The following is a 16112-nucleotide window of genomic DNA, read 5'->3' on the forward strand; positions in this document are numbered from 1 at the left end:
AAACTTGATTTGCTAATTTAGAATTATAAGAACATCCTTTATTTAAATATTTAAGATACTTGGCTTCCAATCCCATGTTTTCTTTTTGCCAGTCCTGGGGCTTGAACTCAGGGCCTGGGCACTATCCCTGAGCTTCTTTTGCTCAAGGCTAGCACTCTACCACTTGAGCTTTGTCTGTGTATGTGATACTGAGGAATGGAACCTGGGGCTTCATGCATGCCAGGCAAGTACTCTACCCCTAAGGCACCTTTCCATCCCCCTGTGTTTTCTTAAACGTGCAGAATGGAATTTCTAGGATTTTCTAGGACTGACACCTTTTCTCAACGTGACTGCTTTGGAAAAGCCTTGTTCCCTTGGTGGAATTTTAAATGAATGCAAAAGTTTGGCCACACCAAAACTCTCTCGCGCTTCCTATGGATTAGGTTGTTTACCCTGAACTCTGTCAAAGTTCTTCCCCAGGCTGTCTGGCCTGTCTGCAACTTGCCAGCATGGGCTTTTAGGTAATAACTAGAAATTATAATTAAATAGGCAGAATGGAGGGGGGGAACCTCATAAAACTCTAGTTCTTCCAAGTCATTAGTTTGTTCCATGAATGAAATATGTAAATACAGGTCCAGCCCAAGGCTGCCTGCCCCGTAGATTTTCTGAGTCACGGTGACTTCCAGTTCTTTTTTTTTCTTGAAAGTCCTGGGGTTTTAACTCAGGTCCTGGGTGCTATCCGTGAGCTTTTGTGTTCAAGGCTAACACTCTACCACTTGAGCCACAGCTCCACTTCTGACTTTTTGCTGGTTAATTGGAGATAAGAGTCTCATGCCCGGGGTTGGTTTTGAACTGAAATCCTCAGATCTTAGTCTTCTGAGTAGCTAGGTTTACAATTATGAACCATGGCTGCCCAGCTAAAGTTCTTGAATTTTTTCTGGCCCTGTGTACAATGGGATGATTATATTCACCATTGATCAGCTTGCCACGAGCTGACTTTGTTATGGGAAGGAAGGATTCCTTGTTTACTATTTATCAGTAGTTCTGGTTGGAATAATCTCAGTGGGGTAAGGAGCCGAAGCATTTGGGGGAACTATTTTTAAAGGCAACCTCAAATGATTGGACCTGAGCTTTCTGCAGTTTACCTTTATTCCAGTGTGGCTGCAGATGGTACTGGTTGGCATGATTTGGCTTTTTTTTTTTCTCCCTGGCAAATCAGAAACTACACAAACGTTTAACAGCCAGAAGATATTTCTTACTTGGAAGACATAATTTCAGTGTTTTTGTTTTTGTGGGTTTTCTCCTCTGTAAGTTATCCTGATTGGGAAGATTTCAAGTCTGTGGTCATGTAGTAACAATTGCTTAAGAGTGCAAAGGAGCCAGGGCTTTGGGAACCGGCATGAACTGTGAATCAAGTCTTGTGGTGTGATTCTCCGGCTTTCGGGATGGCTCACTTGCCTAAAGAGGGAAGGTTTCCAGTCGGAGTAGTGGATTTGCGGAGGGTTGGAGTATAGTGGATTTGGGGAGGGAGTGCTTCAGCGTCAGCCCCCCCACCACGCCTGATGCCAACGTATGAAGCAGACTTTCATTAAGAAACGATCGCTCATTCACATGTTACTCCAGTGCTGCTCCCCAGCTCCCCATAGCAATCGCTGAGCCTAGAAACGACACCTGGATTAAAGAGGGAGCTGGGCGGTGGCACACGCCTGTACTCAGTGGCACACATCTGTAATCCTGGCTATGAGGTGTGAGGATCGTGGGTCGGGGCAGGACTCTTATCTCCAATTAACCAATAAGAAGCCAGAAATGGAGCTGTGGCTCAAGTGGTAGTACACCCGTCTTGAGCAAAAAAGCTAAGGGACAGCACTCAGGGCCTACTGCTGGCACCTTCCGCAAGGCGGTGTCTCGGCTGTTTCCTACGCACACATCATTGACACACTGGCCCCGAACTGTTGTTTGTATTAGGAAAAAGTCTTGATATTAGGTAAGCTTGGCAAGAGTCTTATGAGCGTTCAAGATAGCATGATTCTTTATCTCTAGAGTAAACTGGGGTGAGAAAGAGGCTCCCCACATTCATGCTCGGTCTAGAAGATTTTTAATGGGCTTCTCTATGCAAATCCTTTTACAAGAGGAAAAAAAACCCACAGCATACTGCATGAGGCTGTTTGCTGTCTGTGATGAAGGCAGATCAGTTTTCTAGAAACCTCTGAGACATGAAGTTGCTAGCATCCCGAACATCTACAAAGTACTTTTCTCACATCCTGATTGCTTTTCTTCCGAATCCTGCAAACGGTGGCTGCCTCGTCCTCCTTTCCTCATGGAAGTGGTTTTCTCAGGCTTGGAAATTTGCCCAAGATTTCATAGCGTGTAAGAAACAAAGCCATAGAGGACTGTGTTAAAGATCGCATTCTTCTAAGCCCTAAGTGGCTGGTGTTTGTTTAGTAATGTCTCGTGTGTGTGTGTGTGTGTGTGTGTGTGTGTGTGTGTGTGTGTTACTGGGGTTTGAGCTCAGGGTCTGGATGCTGTCTGCCTTAGCTTTTTTGTTCAAGGCTAGTGCTCTACCATTGAACTGTAGCTCCATTTTCAGCTTTTTGCTGGTTAGAGTCTCATAGACATTTCTACCTGGGCTGGCTTTGAACCACAATCCTCAGATTTCAGTCCCAAGTAGCTAGGATTACTGGGGTGAGCTACCAGCACCTACACTTTTATGTCTGCCCAGATGTTTTCCCATATCACTGTCAAAAGCCCAGGGCACTGCTGGCCCAGGGCTTGCTTCTCTGAGTTAGAATTCCAGTTGAACAACTCCCCGTGGAGGTTCCTGCTCGTGAGGGCAGAGCTGGGAGTGTTCGGATATAAAGCATGGATTTAGAATGCAGAGAATTCCTGGAACAATTCCAGGACAGTGCTCCAAACCGGGGTGGGGGAGGGGGGGGCTAACTAGCTCCAGATGTTTTGTGAGCGGCCCGCAGGGCCTGCGGACCCAGAGCGAGATTATTCTAAACCTGAACAAAAGGAACTCCAGAACTTTAGCCTTGTTGCACGCCTTTTCTTTTACTGCTAAAAATTGACGTCACTGAAACTCAACAATAGAGATAAAAACATTAATATTTTATAAAATATGGTGGGACATATTACTTCATTTTCTTCTTTTAAGCCCTTAAAGGGGAAAAAAAGTCCCAGATTATTCTTCCTCTGTCTTGTTACTCTCCCTCATCTCTGTCTTTCTCCCCTCCCCCTCCCCCGTCTCCCTTTGATGTACACACTGAGGCTTGAACTCAGGGTCTTATGCTTACTTGGCTTTTTCACTCAAGGCTGCCACGCGAACACCTGAGCCACACCTCCCCTTCCAGCTTTTTGCTACTTAATTGGAGGGAGATAAGAGTCTCAGGGGCTTTCATGCCCTGGCTGGCTTTGAACTGTGATCCTCAGATCTCAGCCTCCTGAGTAACTAGGATTACAGGTGTGAGCCACCAGAATTGTTTTTTTCTTTTTCTTTTTCTTTTCATGCAGCTGATGGCTTCCCAGGGTGTTACCATGCTGGGCTCTGTGCGCATGACACACCGAAGCTGCTCTGTCTGACCGGCCAGGTGTGGACAGTGGATGGGAATGAAGATCTTCCCTCCAGCCAGTGCCGGGGAAATGTAGAATGATACTTGGGGTACCCTGCACCCTTGGATAGGTAGAAAATAGAGAAAATGGGGAAGAGGAGAGCCACACACACTGGGGGACTGCCTGAGTGGAAAGCGGGGTGAAGGCCCTTTGTGTTTACACGGCACATAAAGAGCAGGAAAGGACAGGGCTTGAGGTGTGGGCTCCCCTCCCTTTTTCTTCCCTCGAAATGTTTCTGATGGAAGCTGGAGGAAAAAGTAGGCCCTCCAGGACAGCAGCAGAAGCGTGGCCAGTACTGCCCTCTGCTGTCCACACTGGCTCGGGGATTTGTCACAGAAGATTGAGCGTGCACTGGGCTCTGGGGGCTGAACTTAAGCACATCAGGAGAGGTGCGCTTTGAGGAAAAGCCACTACACAGGGGGTCTCTTTGGATGCTGTTTTTATAGAAAATTTCCTGTGTTTTAAAGTCTTGTGCATGTCAGGTAGATGACTTTTGGAACTGATAAAAAAACTGAAAATGAAGTTTTATTTTCAGAACCAAAAAAAACCATTTTTTGGGTCCTCCCCCTCCCCTTCCCCCTCCCCCTCTAATATAATGTCATGGCTAAAATGTAAAATCCTGAGGACTGGGGGTGCAGCTCATGTGGTAGAGTGCTTAGCGTGAGCGACACCCTAGGTTCACCCACATTTTGGCTGTTATGAAATAAACATTGACAGCCATATGCAGCTTTTTTTTGTTTGTTTGAACTTAAGTTTGCAACTCCCTTTGGATCTATGTGAGTGGATTGCTGGAGTGTGGTAAGAAATCGATGAGTATCATTTAAAAAAACAAGAAACCCCAACAAGGCCGCCACAGGTCTTCCTTGCCCAGTGACTGGAGAAGGCTCAGCAGTTTAGAAGCCAGCGGGGACCCTAGGGCTCTGCCTCCAAGGAAGTCACTTGGCAGCAGGAATTTGTGACACCTGCAGTTCTGGCTGGAGGCTGTAGCATTTCAACCCCCCCCCCCCCCCCCCCCCGTGGCTCACAGTCACAATCCTAGTTACTCCAGAAGCTGAGATGCGAGGATCAGGGTTGGAGGCTGACCCTGGCAGATAGAGTCACTGGGCACCATCTCTGAAATAGCCTGGCCGGAGGCCTGGCGCACTCTGCTGCCAAAACGATCCATCCACCTCCAAGGACACCCGAAATAGAGCTGCAGACTTCAGGTCTTACAGATCTGCGGGGTCACCCAACAGCGTGGTGCTCACCCTTCTCTTGGGCAGCAATTTACCAGTTTGCTTTTCACCCAACACTGGCGGGGCCTGGCCTCCCCGGGTGGGCGTGGGTGGGTTGGGGTATTGGGATGGAGGGGGGTAGGGGGGGGCCTGGCCTCCCTGGGTGGGGGTGGGTGGGTCTGGGGGCGGGGCCTGGCCTCCCCGGGTGGGATGGGGTGGGTCTGGGGGGCGGGGCCTGCCCCCCCATTGGGGTGGGGTGGGGCGGGGCCTCCCCCCCCCACGTCGGGGCGGGGGTGGGCGCCGTTTCCCTGGCAGTTAGCCGGGCGCAGGTGCCCGGCCTCTGTGACGTGCGCGGCGGGCCCCGGCGCCCCCATCAGGTGCCCCGCGGCCTCCTGCCCGCAGCAGCTCACGCGCGGCGGCGGCGGCGGCGGCGGGGATGGGGCAGCGGGGCGAGGCGGGCGGCGCTGCCCCTGCGGGCCGGGACGCGTGCCATGCCCTGGTGGACTAACTTCTGCTGTGAGTCGGGCGCCCCCCGGCGGCCGCGCCCCGCGCTGCGCCTACCCCGGTGGCGGCGCGCTGGGCGGGGACGGCGGGACGGCGGGGGCTGGTCCTCCCGAGGGACCCCGGGACGCGCCGAGGGGCCGTGTGCCCCGGGCCGAGCCGCGCACAGCCTGCGTCCAACCCGGCTGCTGCCCGAGGGATGCCGGGCGCGACCCCTCCGCGGCTGGGGCCGGCCCAGCCTGGAGCAGGGCTGGGGTGCGGGTCTGGGCTGGCTTGGGGTGGAGAGCCCCGGGACGCCGTGGACGGCGCTCGGCAGTTTTCTTTGGTGCCGTGGCTGGGCTCGAACCCCGGGCCTTGCGCCCGCTTGGCTTTGGCTCCGTCCGTCCTGCTCAGTGGCGGCGCTGCCACCGGCGGCCCGAGTTACAGGCGGGAGCCCGCGCCCGTTGGAACCTCCTGAAACCGCCCAGCCCCCACCAGGCCTTCTAGAAGATTCCCCCCCGGGCCTGACCCCCGTGTGAGCTCTGGCCGGGTGTGGAGGCCGATCTCTGGGTATGCGACCCGCAGAAACCGCCAGGCCCCATCCCGGAGAGCCGAGCAGGGTCCCTTCTGGAAGGTTCGGACAGGAGTAGGGGCTAGGATTCCGTAGGTCCAAGTTGCCGGGTGTGATTTTTTTCAGGTTTCCAGGTTCCTGAGGGTCGGAACGAGGCTCCCGCGCCGGTCACCGCAAACTGCGCGTGGCCGCTTCCGTCTCTCCCGTGGGCTGCGGACAGTCTAGGAAAAGCATTTCCAATGCACATGGATTTAGGGGACCGGGAGCCGCAGAAAAGGTTGTGAACTTCCCTGGCTTTCTCCATCCTGGGGCCGAAAGCCTGCGTTTCCTCTTCCTGACAGGGCTGGGGCCGAGATGCCCGTGTTCAGGTTCTGGGGAGTTCAGGTTCTGGGGAGTTCAGGTTCTGGGGAGTTCAGGTTCTGGGGAGTTCAGGTTCTGTGGTGGAGGTCAGGCTCTGTTGTGTTGAGGCTCTGTTGTGGAGTTGAGGCTCTGTTGTGGAGTTGAGGCTCTGTTGTGGAGTTGAGGTTCTGTTGAGTTCAGGTTCTGTTGTGGAGTTCGAGGCTGGGGCTTGGGGTTCCCCTTAGTGTATTCCCAGCAATTCCACCCACCTTCTTATCACGGAATGTCATGTCTCCTGTTGCATTAGAAGTGTTTGCAGCTATAGTTGTTTGTGTGTTTTAGTTGTGTGTGTGTGTGTGTGTGTGTGTGTGTGTGTGTGTGTGTGAGAGAGAGAGAGAGAGAGAGAGAGAGAGAGAGAGAGAGAGGGAGGGAGAGAATGCCTTTGAATTGAGGAACTTTTTTTTTGGTGGGGGGGGTCTGGTCGTGGGACCTGAATTCTGGGCCTGGGCGCTGTCCCTCAGCTCTTCAGCTCAAGGCTAGCACTCTACCACTTGAGCCACAGTGCCACTTCTGGCTTTTTTTTCCGTTTATGTGGTGCTGAGGATGGAACCCAGGGCCTCATGCATGCAAGGCAATCGCTCTACCACTGAGCCACCTTCCCAGCCCTAATTGAGGAACTTTTAAAGAAACAGTTCATGAAAGTACACTTAGTTTTAAGTGTACTTAAATGTGAATAAGAGTACTTCACTTTAAATATTTAGACTTAACACCAATCACCTGTTCATTTTTAAAAATAATTTTATGCCAGTACTGAAACTTGAATTCAGGGCCTGGACACTGTCCCTTCGCTTTTTCCATTCAGGGCTGGTATTGTACCACTTGCGCCAGCTTGACTTTAGGCTTTTTGGTGGTTAATTGGACATAACAATGTCTTTTCTGCCTGGGCTGGCTTTGAACCTGAATCCTCAGCTCTCAGCCTCCTGAATGAGTAGTTACAGCGAGCTACTGCTGGTCAGCACCTGTTGGTTTTTAGTAAGAACACATGTGAACATAGCATTTTCTTATTGTAGAAGATTAGGAACATTCTAGATACTCTGAACAGAAAAAAAAATTGTATCTGGGTTTTCTTTCTCCTTCAACCTATTTCTCTGTTTCCTGTGGTTGGTCGCTTTTCTTTGTTACATACAAAGTCTACAGTTGGTCACAAATGATGTTTGTTGGTTTGTGACAGCATCTTACTTAAGTGGCCCAAGGTGCTTGCACCATCCTCCTGCCTAAACCTCCCAGTGCTAAGATAGGTCTGTACAACCATGCCTGGAACTCATGTGGGAGATCTTTTGGCCTCTCTCTGTGTCTCTATTCCCCTTTCCCCCTTTCCCCTCGTTAGCATGTGGATCTCACTACAGCCCAGCCAAGCCTGAAATTCATAATCTTTTTTTTTTTTTTTGCCAGTTGTGAGGCTTGAACTCAGGGCCTGGATGCTGTCTCTGAGCTCTTTTGCTCAAGACTAGCGCTTTACCACTTTAAGCTGATTTTCTGGTGGTTAATTGGAGATGAGTCTCATAGATGTTCATGCCTGGACTGGCTTTGAACCGCCATCCTCAGATCTCAGACTCTTAAGTAGCTAGGATTATAGGTGTGAGCGTCCTCAAAATCCTTTTACTTCAATCCCTTGCAGATGTGTTTCATAGTGAGCTGTTTGTTTGTTTGTAAAGGGAATAGTTAAGGAAATATGTTTCAGCCAATATGTTTCAGCCGGCAGCAGTGGCTCACACCTGTAATCTTAGCTACTCAGGAGGCTGAGATCTGAAGATCATGGTTCAAAACCAGCCTGGACAGGAAAGTCTGTGAGACTGTTTCCAAATAACCACCAGAAAACCGGAAGTGGTGCTGTGGCTCAAGTGGTAGATCGCTCGCCTTGAGCTGAAGATCTGAGCGACAGCGCCCAGGCCCAGAGTTCAAGCCCCACAACCCACAAAAGAAAGAAAAAAGAAAAAAGACAATGCACCAAATACCAGAAATTTTTGTTTTGTTTTTGGCCAGTCCTGGGGCTTGAACTCAGGGCCTGGGCACGGTTCCTGAGCTTCTACTCAAGGCTAGCACTCTACCACTTGAGCCACAGCACCACTCCCAGCCTTTTCAGCTGATGTGGTACTGAAGAATTGAACCCAGGCTTCATGCATGCTAGGCAGGCACTCTACCACTGAGCCACCTGCCCAGCCCCACATTACCAGAAAGTTGAAGACAGCTAAACAACCTTAGTCCTTGTGTCTGGCAAGAGAATAACTGAAGCAAGACGTAAACATGAGCTAATGATAGAAATACTTATCAGAAGCCAGGCGCTGGTGTCTCACGACTGTAATCCTAGATACTCACGAGGCTGAGATCTGAGGATCGCAGCTCAAAGCCAGCCTGGGCAGGAAAGGCCGTGAAACTCTTTATCTCCAATAAACCACCAGAAAGGCGGAAGTGGCCCTGTGGCTCATGTGGTATTTGCTAGCTTTGAGCCTAAGAGCTGAGGGACAGTGCTCAGACCCAGAGTTCAAGCCCCATGACCGACCAAAAAAAAAAAAAAAAAAAACATCAGAAAAGAAGCATGGCAGAGAAAGAGAGCACGTGATATAGATGCCACAGGAAGCCAGCCCTAGTCAGCAAGCTCGGCCTTGGGTTAAACGGAAAATTGGGCAGCTTTCTGATTGGTGGGTCTCTGTTTCTGGTAAGATTTGGTGACTCATGTATTTTCCCCATTCGTTTGTCCTCCTTCCTTGTTGTGTAGCCTCTTACTCCGTTTTGTATCAGCTTCTCCTGCCATCTGCCATCTGTATAGGCTAAAATTCCCCGCCAACTTTTCTACTAACCCTGCCTTTGCTCCTAACCTCCTATCAACACTTGCTCCAATGAGCAGCTAATTCAGGATCCTGGCATGTCTCTGTTTATTCTATGCTCCTAAATTAGCAGAGTTAACCTCCTTCCTTCTCCTGCTTCATTTAAATCACATTTTTTACCGCCCCCTTCCCATGAGTTTTAGCATTCCAAACTGACAGCAAAGTGGAACATCCATCTGTGTACAGTTGACCTAATTCACCAAATCCTCTCCCTTTGAACTTCTGGAAGTTTCTTCTGACAACCCATTTGTGGTTTTGCTTTTTTGGGGGGTCTTTCATATACCACTGACATTTCAGGGCAGGCTCGTTGTTTCGTAGAAGAGCGTTCCTTGTGGATTTGCTGATTGCCTTCCCAGGACTTACCTGTCCTTCCGTGGAGGCTTGATGATGTACATCCTGTTAGCTGGTCAGTTGGTTGACATGGCACATCGGACTTCTCCACTGTAAAGTTGCTTTTTTGAAGTTAACTCACCTCAGTGATGATTCTTGCAGCTTTTTGGTGATTAACTGGAAATAATACTTTCCTGTCCTGGCTGGCTTTTGAACTGTGATCCTCAGATCTGAGCTGCCTGAGTAGCTAGAATGACAGTGTGAGCCACCAGCACCTGGCTTTTTAGCATTTCTTGGTGCAGGATTAAATGTTTCCCCTTGCTTTTATTCTTTTCCGTCCACAAGGGGCCTCAGCCATGTTTTCCAACATCTACAATTTGAAAGAGAATGATCACAGTGGAAGTGATAGCTGTTTCTTTGTGTTTTTACAAAGAAGTACTTCCTGGTCAATTTACATTTACATTTCTTTTTAATATCACCCTTATTTGTGATTTTTTTCCCTAAGTGCGAGGTGTTATTACCCATTAATGTCTTTCACTCTTTTTTCTTTTTCTTTTTTTTTGGGTCCTGTCGTGGGGCTTGAACTCTGGGCCTGGGTGCTGTCCCTCAGCTCTTCAGCTCAAGGCTAGCACTCTACCGCTTGAGCCACAGCGCCACTTCCGGCTTTTTTCTTATGTGGTGCTGAGGAATTGAACCCAGGGCCTCGAGCATGCAAGGCAAGTGCTCTACCACTGAGCCACCTTCCCAGCCCCTCTTTTTCTTTTTTTAATGCTTCAGAGTTTGGCCAGTCTTTTCCAGCTGGCTTATATGTTCTTTCATGTACCTCTATCAGCTTAAAGAAATGTTCCTGTACTCTGTATGACCTAGTCCGGACTATCTCCAACGAGCTGGTCCCTCTTTGGACTATCAGGATGGGGCCCAGGAAAGCCTTCTCCTTTGGATTGTGTAGTGACTTGTTTGTGAAAACAAGTTTAGTAGAAGTTAAATGTAGAACTCCATGGGATGTAACAGAACGCCATCAGCGTGGTATGTAATTCTATGACAGTTTGCAATTGAAGACATCTGGTGGATCCACGCTTGGTGATGCAGTACCCAAAGCATAACTTATTTGTTGACCTTTAAGATCAAAAGACCAGAGCAGACAATATCTTTTATCTGAATTTTTGAAGGTCATTTGGAAGAAAGAAACCGACCGACTTCCTAACATTTACCAACAGCCTTATGACCCCTACCTTGTTCTATGATTGATTGTTAGGAAGGAGCATGCTAACTGATCGTGTTTTAAAAATATTTAATAAAAATACTGAGTTGTCTTGAACTATAATCATGTTTTGTCCTCTCTCTTCCTGCTCTTGTAATAGTTGGACAGAGAAGTTCTGAAGATGTGAGAGAGAAAGACCCAGAAAAAGAAATGGCTACCAACTCTGAAGTCACAGACACCACAAAGGATGGGCAGGAGGAAATACCTGAAATAATCGAAGAGATTCCTTCCTCGGCTAGCAATTTAGATGAGATAGCACACTCCACCGAGTCCCAAGCTAATGATGTTGGATTTAAGAAGGTTTTTAAGTTTGTTGGCTTTAAATTCACTGTGAAAAAGGATAAGACCGAGAAATCTGACACTGTCCAGCTAGTCACCGTTCAAAAAGAGGAAGGTGAAGGAGCAGAAGGTTCAAATGGGGCTGGCGACCACCAGGAGGCCAGCGTGGAGACGGAAGGGTCATCGTCCAAAGAGAGTGAACTCAAGCAATCCACCGAGGAGCTGAAGCACCCCTCGAAGCACGAGCAAAGCATCACTGAAATTTCCACACGAGCTGAGTCTGATCAAGCCGCAGAGGAAAGCAGCAGAGAAGCAGAAACACAAGAAAGAGAGCCTCCTAGGCCCCTAGACTCCCCCACCAGCCCCATCAACGAGACAGCGTCGCCTTTTAAGAAATTCTTCACTCAAGGCTGGGCTGGCTGGCGGAAGAAGTCGAGTTTCAGGAAGCCAAAGGACGACGAGCTGGAAGCTTCTGAGAAGCCAAGAGAACAGGAGCCAGAGAAGCCAGATATGGAGGGAGAGGAAAATACCGAGGGAGTCCAGGAGCAGCCCGCGGCCTCTCCACAGCCCCCGGCGGCCCGATTATCCGCCGAGTACGAGAAGGTCGAGCTTCCCGAGCTTCCCTCGGAGCCTCCGGGGCCTGCCCACGACAAACCCGCCCCGCTGGCCTCGGAAGTGTTCGATGAGACCATCGAAGGCCACCGAGAGGTCGCGGCGGACGTTCACGCCTGCACGGCCGAGGCGCAAGACCCTGGGACACCCTGGGCCCGCGAGACGCCGGAGGAAGCCACCGCCACCGCGGGGGAGGCCACCGCCACCGCCGGGACGGCCACCGCCACCGCCGGGGAAGCCACCGCCGCCGCCGGGGAAGCCACCGCCACCGCCGGGGAAGCCACCGCCACCGCCGGGGAGGCGGAACCCACGCTGGGCGCCCCCGAGGGCGACCGCCCCTCCCCGGCCGACCTGGCTCCCGATGAACCGTCTAAACACCCGGAAGGCGCGGCGGGTGAGGCCGAACTCCTGTCCTCGCAGGAGCGGATCAAGGCGCAGGGAAGCCCCCTGAAGAAGCTGTTCAGCAGCTCTGGCTTGAAGAAGCTGTCCGGGAAGAAGCCGAAGGGGAAGCGAGGAGGGGACGAAGAGTCGGGGGAGCATCGCCCCGCGCCCGCCGAGTCCCCCGACAGCGCCGACGAGCAGAAGGCGGGGGACAGCTCCGCCTCCTCCCCGGAGGAGCCCGAGGAGCCCGCGGCTCTGGAGAAGGCGCTCGGGGACGGCCCCCGGGAAGGGGAGGTGGAAGAAGGAGCCACCTCCTCCGACGGGGAGAAGAAGAGAGAGGGCATCACGCCCTGGGCCTCCTTCAAGAAGATGGTGACGCCCAAGAAACGCGTGCGGCGGCCCTCGGAGAGCGACAAGGAGGACGAGCTGGACAAGCTGGACAAGGTGAAGAGCGCCACGCTGTCGTCCACGGAGAGCGCCGCCTCCGAGGCGCCCGACGACGCCAAGGGGGCCGCCGAGGAGCCGCGGCCCGAGGAGCCGCGGCGCAAGGTGGACAGCTCCGTGTCCTGGGAGGCGCTGATCTGCGTGGGGTCGTCCAAGAAGAGAGCCAGGAAAGCCTCCTCCTCCTCCGAGGAGGGGGACGCGCCGCCGGCCGAGGAGGCCAGCCGGGAGCCGGGCGCCGACGCGGGCCCCGAGCCGCAGGAGCCCGGGCAGCAGGGCAGCTCCTCGCCCGAGCCGGCCGGCAGCCCCTCGGAGGGCGAGGGCGTGTCCACCTGGGAGTCCTTCAAGAGGCTGGTGACCCCGAGGAAGAAATCCAAGTCCAAGCTGGAAGAGAAAACCGACGACGGCGGCGTGGAAACTTCCGCTTCCGCTTCCGACCTGGAACCGGGAAGGGAAGAGTCTTGGGCTTCCATTAAGAAGTTCATTCCTGGACGGCGGAAGAAAAGGTCCGATGGGAAGCGAGAAGCCGGCCCCGCGGAGGAGGCCGCAGGCCCGGCGGAGGCCACTGAGGACGACGGCGATGTCCCCGCCGTGGTGCCCTTGGCCGAGTACGATGCGGTGGAAAGGGAGAAGATGGAAGCCCAGCTCGCACAGGGCGGCCAGGGGGCGGAGTCTAGGCCGGGGGCGGAGCCCGACGCGCCCAGCGCGCCTGCGCAGCAGTGCGGCCCGCAGGTGGACCTGTACGTGTCAGAGGAGGTGAGCCAGAGCCTGGTGCACACCGTGACGGTGGCCGTGATCGACGGCGCGCGGGCCGTGGCCGATCTGGAGGAACGCTCTCCGTCCTGGATCTCCGCTTCGGTGACTCAGCCCCCCGAGCCGGCAGAGGAGGACGAAGCCAGACCCCCGTCCGGGGAGGCGATGGGAGCATCCGTCGAAGCCGGAGAGGCTCCCGCGGCTCCCCGCCCCGGCGATGACCCGGTCCCCAGCGACGTGGACTTCACCTCGGCGGAAGCCGTGACCGCGGCCGAACCCCCCGAGGCCCTGTGTGCCGAGGAAGCCACGGAGCCGTCGGGGGCGGAGGAGACCACGGAGATGGTGTCGGCCGTGTCCCAGCTCACCGACTCGCCCCGCACCGCCGAGGAGGCCACCCCGGTCCGGGAGGCGGAGGGCGCCGCGGCCGACGCCGGGGAGCAGGAGCGGCGCACGCGCGCCGTCCTCCAGGCCGTGGCTGAAAAAGTGAGAGGGGAGGCGGAGCCCGCGGACACCCGTGGGCCGCACGACGGGGTGCAGACCGCGCCGCAGGAGCCCCCCACACCAGCGATGGGGGGGCCGGAGCAGGGGGCCTTGGAGGAGACGGTCCAGGACACGGAAGCTGACCTCGGTGCCGCGCGGAGTGGAGAGGCCGAGGAGGCTGTCAGCGAGGCGCCGGCCGAAGCCTCAGCCGAGGCACAGCCCCAGGAGACGATGGGGGCGCCGGCCATCCCCCCCGACTCAGCCGAAACCCTGACCGACAGCGAGACAGACGGAAGCACGCCCGTGGCCGAGTTCGAAGCCGGAGATAGCGTGCAGCAGGACGAGGTCCTGGGAACCCCCGGAGACACAGCCCTCGCTTCCCGTACCCAGTCACAGGCCGCAGAAGAGGAGCCGAGTCCTGCCCAGCAAGAGGCCCCTCCAGCACCTTCTAGTTGCCAAACCCAGGAAGAGAAGAAAGAACCAGCAGAAGCAGAGACTGTTCTAGAATGTACCCAAGGAGAGCTGTTGGGGGAAGCTGGACCCGTTGTGTTGAAGACTGAGGTGTGTCAAGAGGTTGGCCAGATGCCCGATGAAGAAGCCAAAGAGGATGGGCCGTGGGGTGAGGGACACGAAGTGTCCACCCGCACCGACGGAGCGGAGAGCCCGGAAAAGGCTCCTGAAGTGGCCCCTGATGGCGAGGCGGCCGCGGAGGCGGGCTGTCAGATGGATGATGCTCTTGAACTCCAGCAGCCAAGCCTGCAGGAGAGAGAGGTGGAAGCTCAGGCAGGCCGGGAGGATCCTACCGAAGCACAGCCCCTGCAAGAGAGTGAGCAAGAACCCGCGCCCAAAGCAGCTGCTCTCCGAAGAGAAGAAGTGGTTTCCACAGTGGACACGCCCCAGACCAGCAGTCCTGATAGAAGCCCATCTCCTCCTCGCCAAGCCCACGAGGTTGAAGTTGAAGGCTGTGGAGCATCAGCACCTCTAACCGCTGGAGCAGTGGAGGAGGTGGTAGAGGTGGTGGAGGAGGTCTTAGAAGAAACTAAGATTTCAGAAGCAGGTGAAACTTTGCAGTCTGCAGGTGCACCTGTAGTCCCAGCAGAGAAGTCTGTTGAACGAGAAGAAGACCAGGCCCCTCAGCTAGAAGGCGATGATGTTTCTGCAGAGCCTGAGACTCAGGCAATGTCCATACCAGTTCTACTGACCAGTCATGAAAAAGGCTTAGAGAGAGAGGGAAGCGGTCCCCAGACAGGGCAGGCAGCAGATGGAGGTGATGAGCAGGTTAGTTGGCAGGAAGACCATGCCAGTACATCTTCTGAGGGAGATCTTAAGGCTGAACTTGAGTCTGAGAGCAGTAAGATCATCCAAAATGTAATTCAGACAGCAGTTGACCAGTTCATCCAGAAGGAAGAGACGGCCGTGGACATGATTACCTCTGATTCACAGACACAGGCTTTGTCCCTGCGAGCAGAAGAAGCAGCTGAAGAGCAGGCCCCTGTCCAGGATGAAACCCAAACCCTTGCAGCCCACGAGGAGTCTGAGCCAACTACAGTGGGACCCGCACTTTCCAAAGATGTGAGTGAAATGTCCGAAAAGATCTTGACAATTGGCATGGAAAGTTCTGGTGTCGGTGGTCAGCAGCTTGACGAGGTGGTCCCTCCGTCAGAGGCGGATGGAGATGGGAGCAGGGCAAAGGCTGTGTCTGACGAAGGTCTCCACGAGTTAAGAGAGAGAATAGAAAAGCCACCGTCGGAACCCAAAGAAAACAAGAAAGGAGATGCACACCTGGAAGCCCAAATCTCAGCCCCGGCAGATGCCGAGGTCTCTGGAGGCTTAACCAAAGAGTCCTCCGATACCAATGGACCGAAAGTCACAGAGGAGGAGCCTGCCCAGGAGCCAGGATTCCAGGAAGGAAAAGGGCACGGTGAATCTGATAAGGAGATCAGATCCCCCAAAGAAGAGGAGATGCAAAAACCAGAGAGAGAGCCAGCAAAATCTGAACTTACAGAATGCTAAGACAGTGGTAAGTCAGCTTCCTTTGCTTCTAAAGTCATTTTTCCCTTTTGCATGCCTTCCGTGATGTATTTGTTAGAAAAGAATTGTTTTAAATAAGTAGGATTGTTTTTTCAGTATTTATGATTTTTGCCAGGCACTGGTGGCTTATGCCTGTAGTCCTAGATACTTAGGAGGCTGAGATCAAAGGATTGAGGTTTGAAGCCAGCCCAGGCAGGAAAGTCTTTGAGTATTATCTGTAATTAAGCACCATAATGTTGGAACTGGAGCTGTGGCTCCAGTGGTAGAGTGCTGGCCTTGCATGCGTGAGGCCCTGGGTTCGATTCCTTAGCACCACATAAACAGAAAAAGCCAGAAATGGGGCTGTGACTCAAAAGTGGTAGAGTGCTAGCCTTGAGCTGATCTGCTGAGGGACAGCACTCAGGCCCAGGGTTCAAGCCCCACGACCTGCCAAAAAAAAAAAAAAGCTTAGGGACAAGGCCTAGGCA

At 53.4% G+C, this 16112-nt stretch overlaps 1 protein-coding gene across 2 annotated transcripts in view; it reads left to right on the top strand.

Annotated features, from left to right (window-relative positions):
* Positions 1–16112, top strand: part of Akap12 (A-kinase anchoring protein 12) — a 70240-nt gene that overhangs the window by 51696 nt on the left and 2432 nt on the right. For both annotated transcript variants that reach the window (XM_042691133.1, XM_042691213.1), the window contains one exon: positions 10769–15634. In XM_042691133.1, the coding sequence (XP_042547067.1) occupies positions 10769–15627 (4859 nt within the window). In that variant the 3' untranslated portion in view covers positions 15628–15634. The remainder of the gene's footprint in view (positions 1–10768; positions 15635–16112) is intronic.

This window comes from Dipodomys spectabilis, unplaced genomic scaffold, assembly GCF_019054845.1.
Source record: "Dipodomys spectabilis isolate Male_0828 unplaced genomic scaffold, ASM1905484v1 ptg000001l, whole genome shotgun sequence".
Lineage (NCBI taxonomy): Eukaryota > Metazoa > Chordata > Mammalia > Rodentia > Heteromyidae > Dipodomys > Dipodomys spectabilis.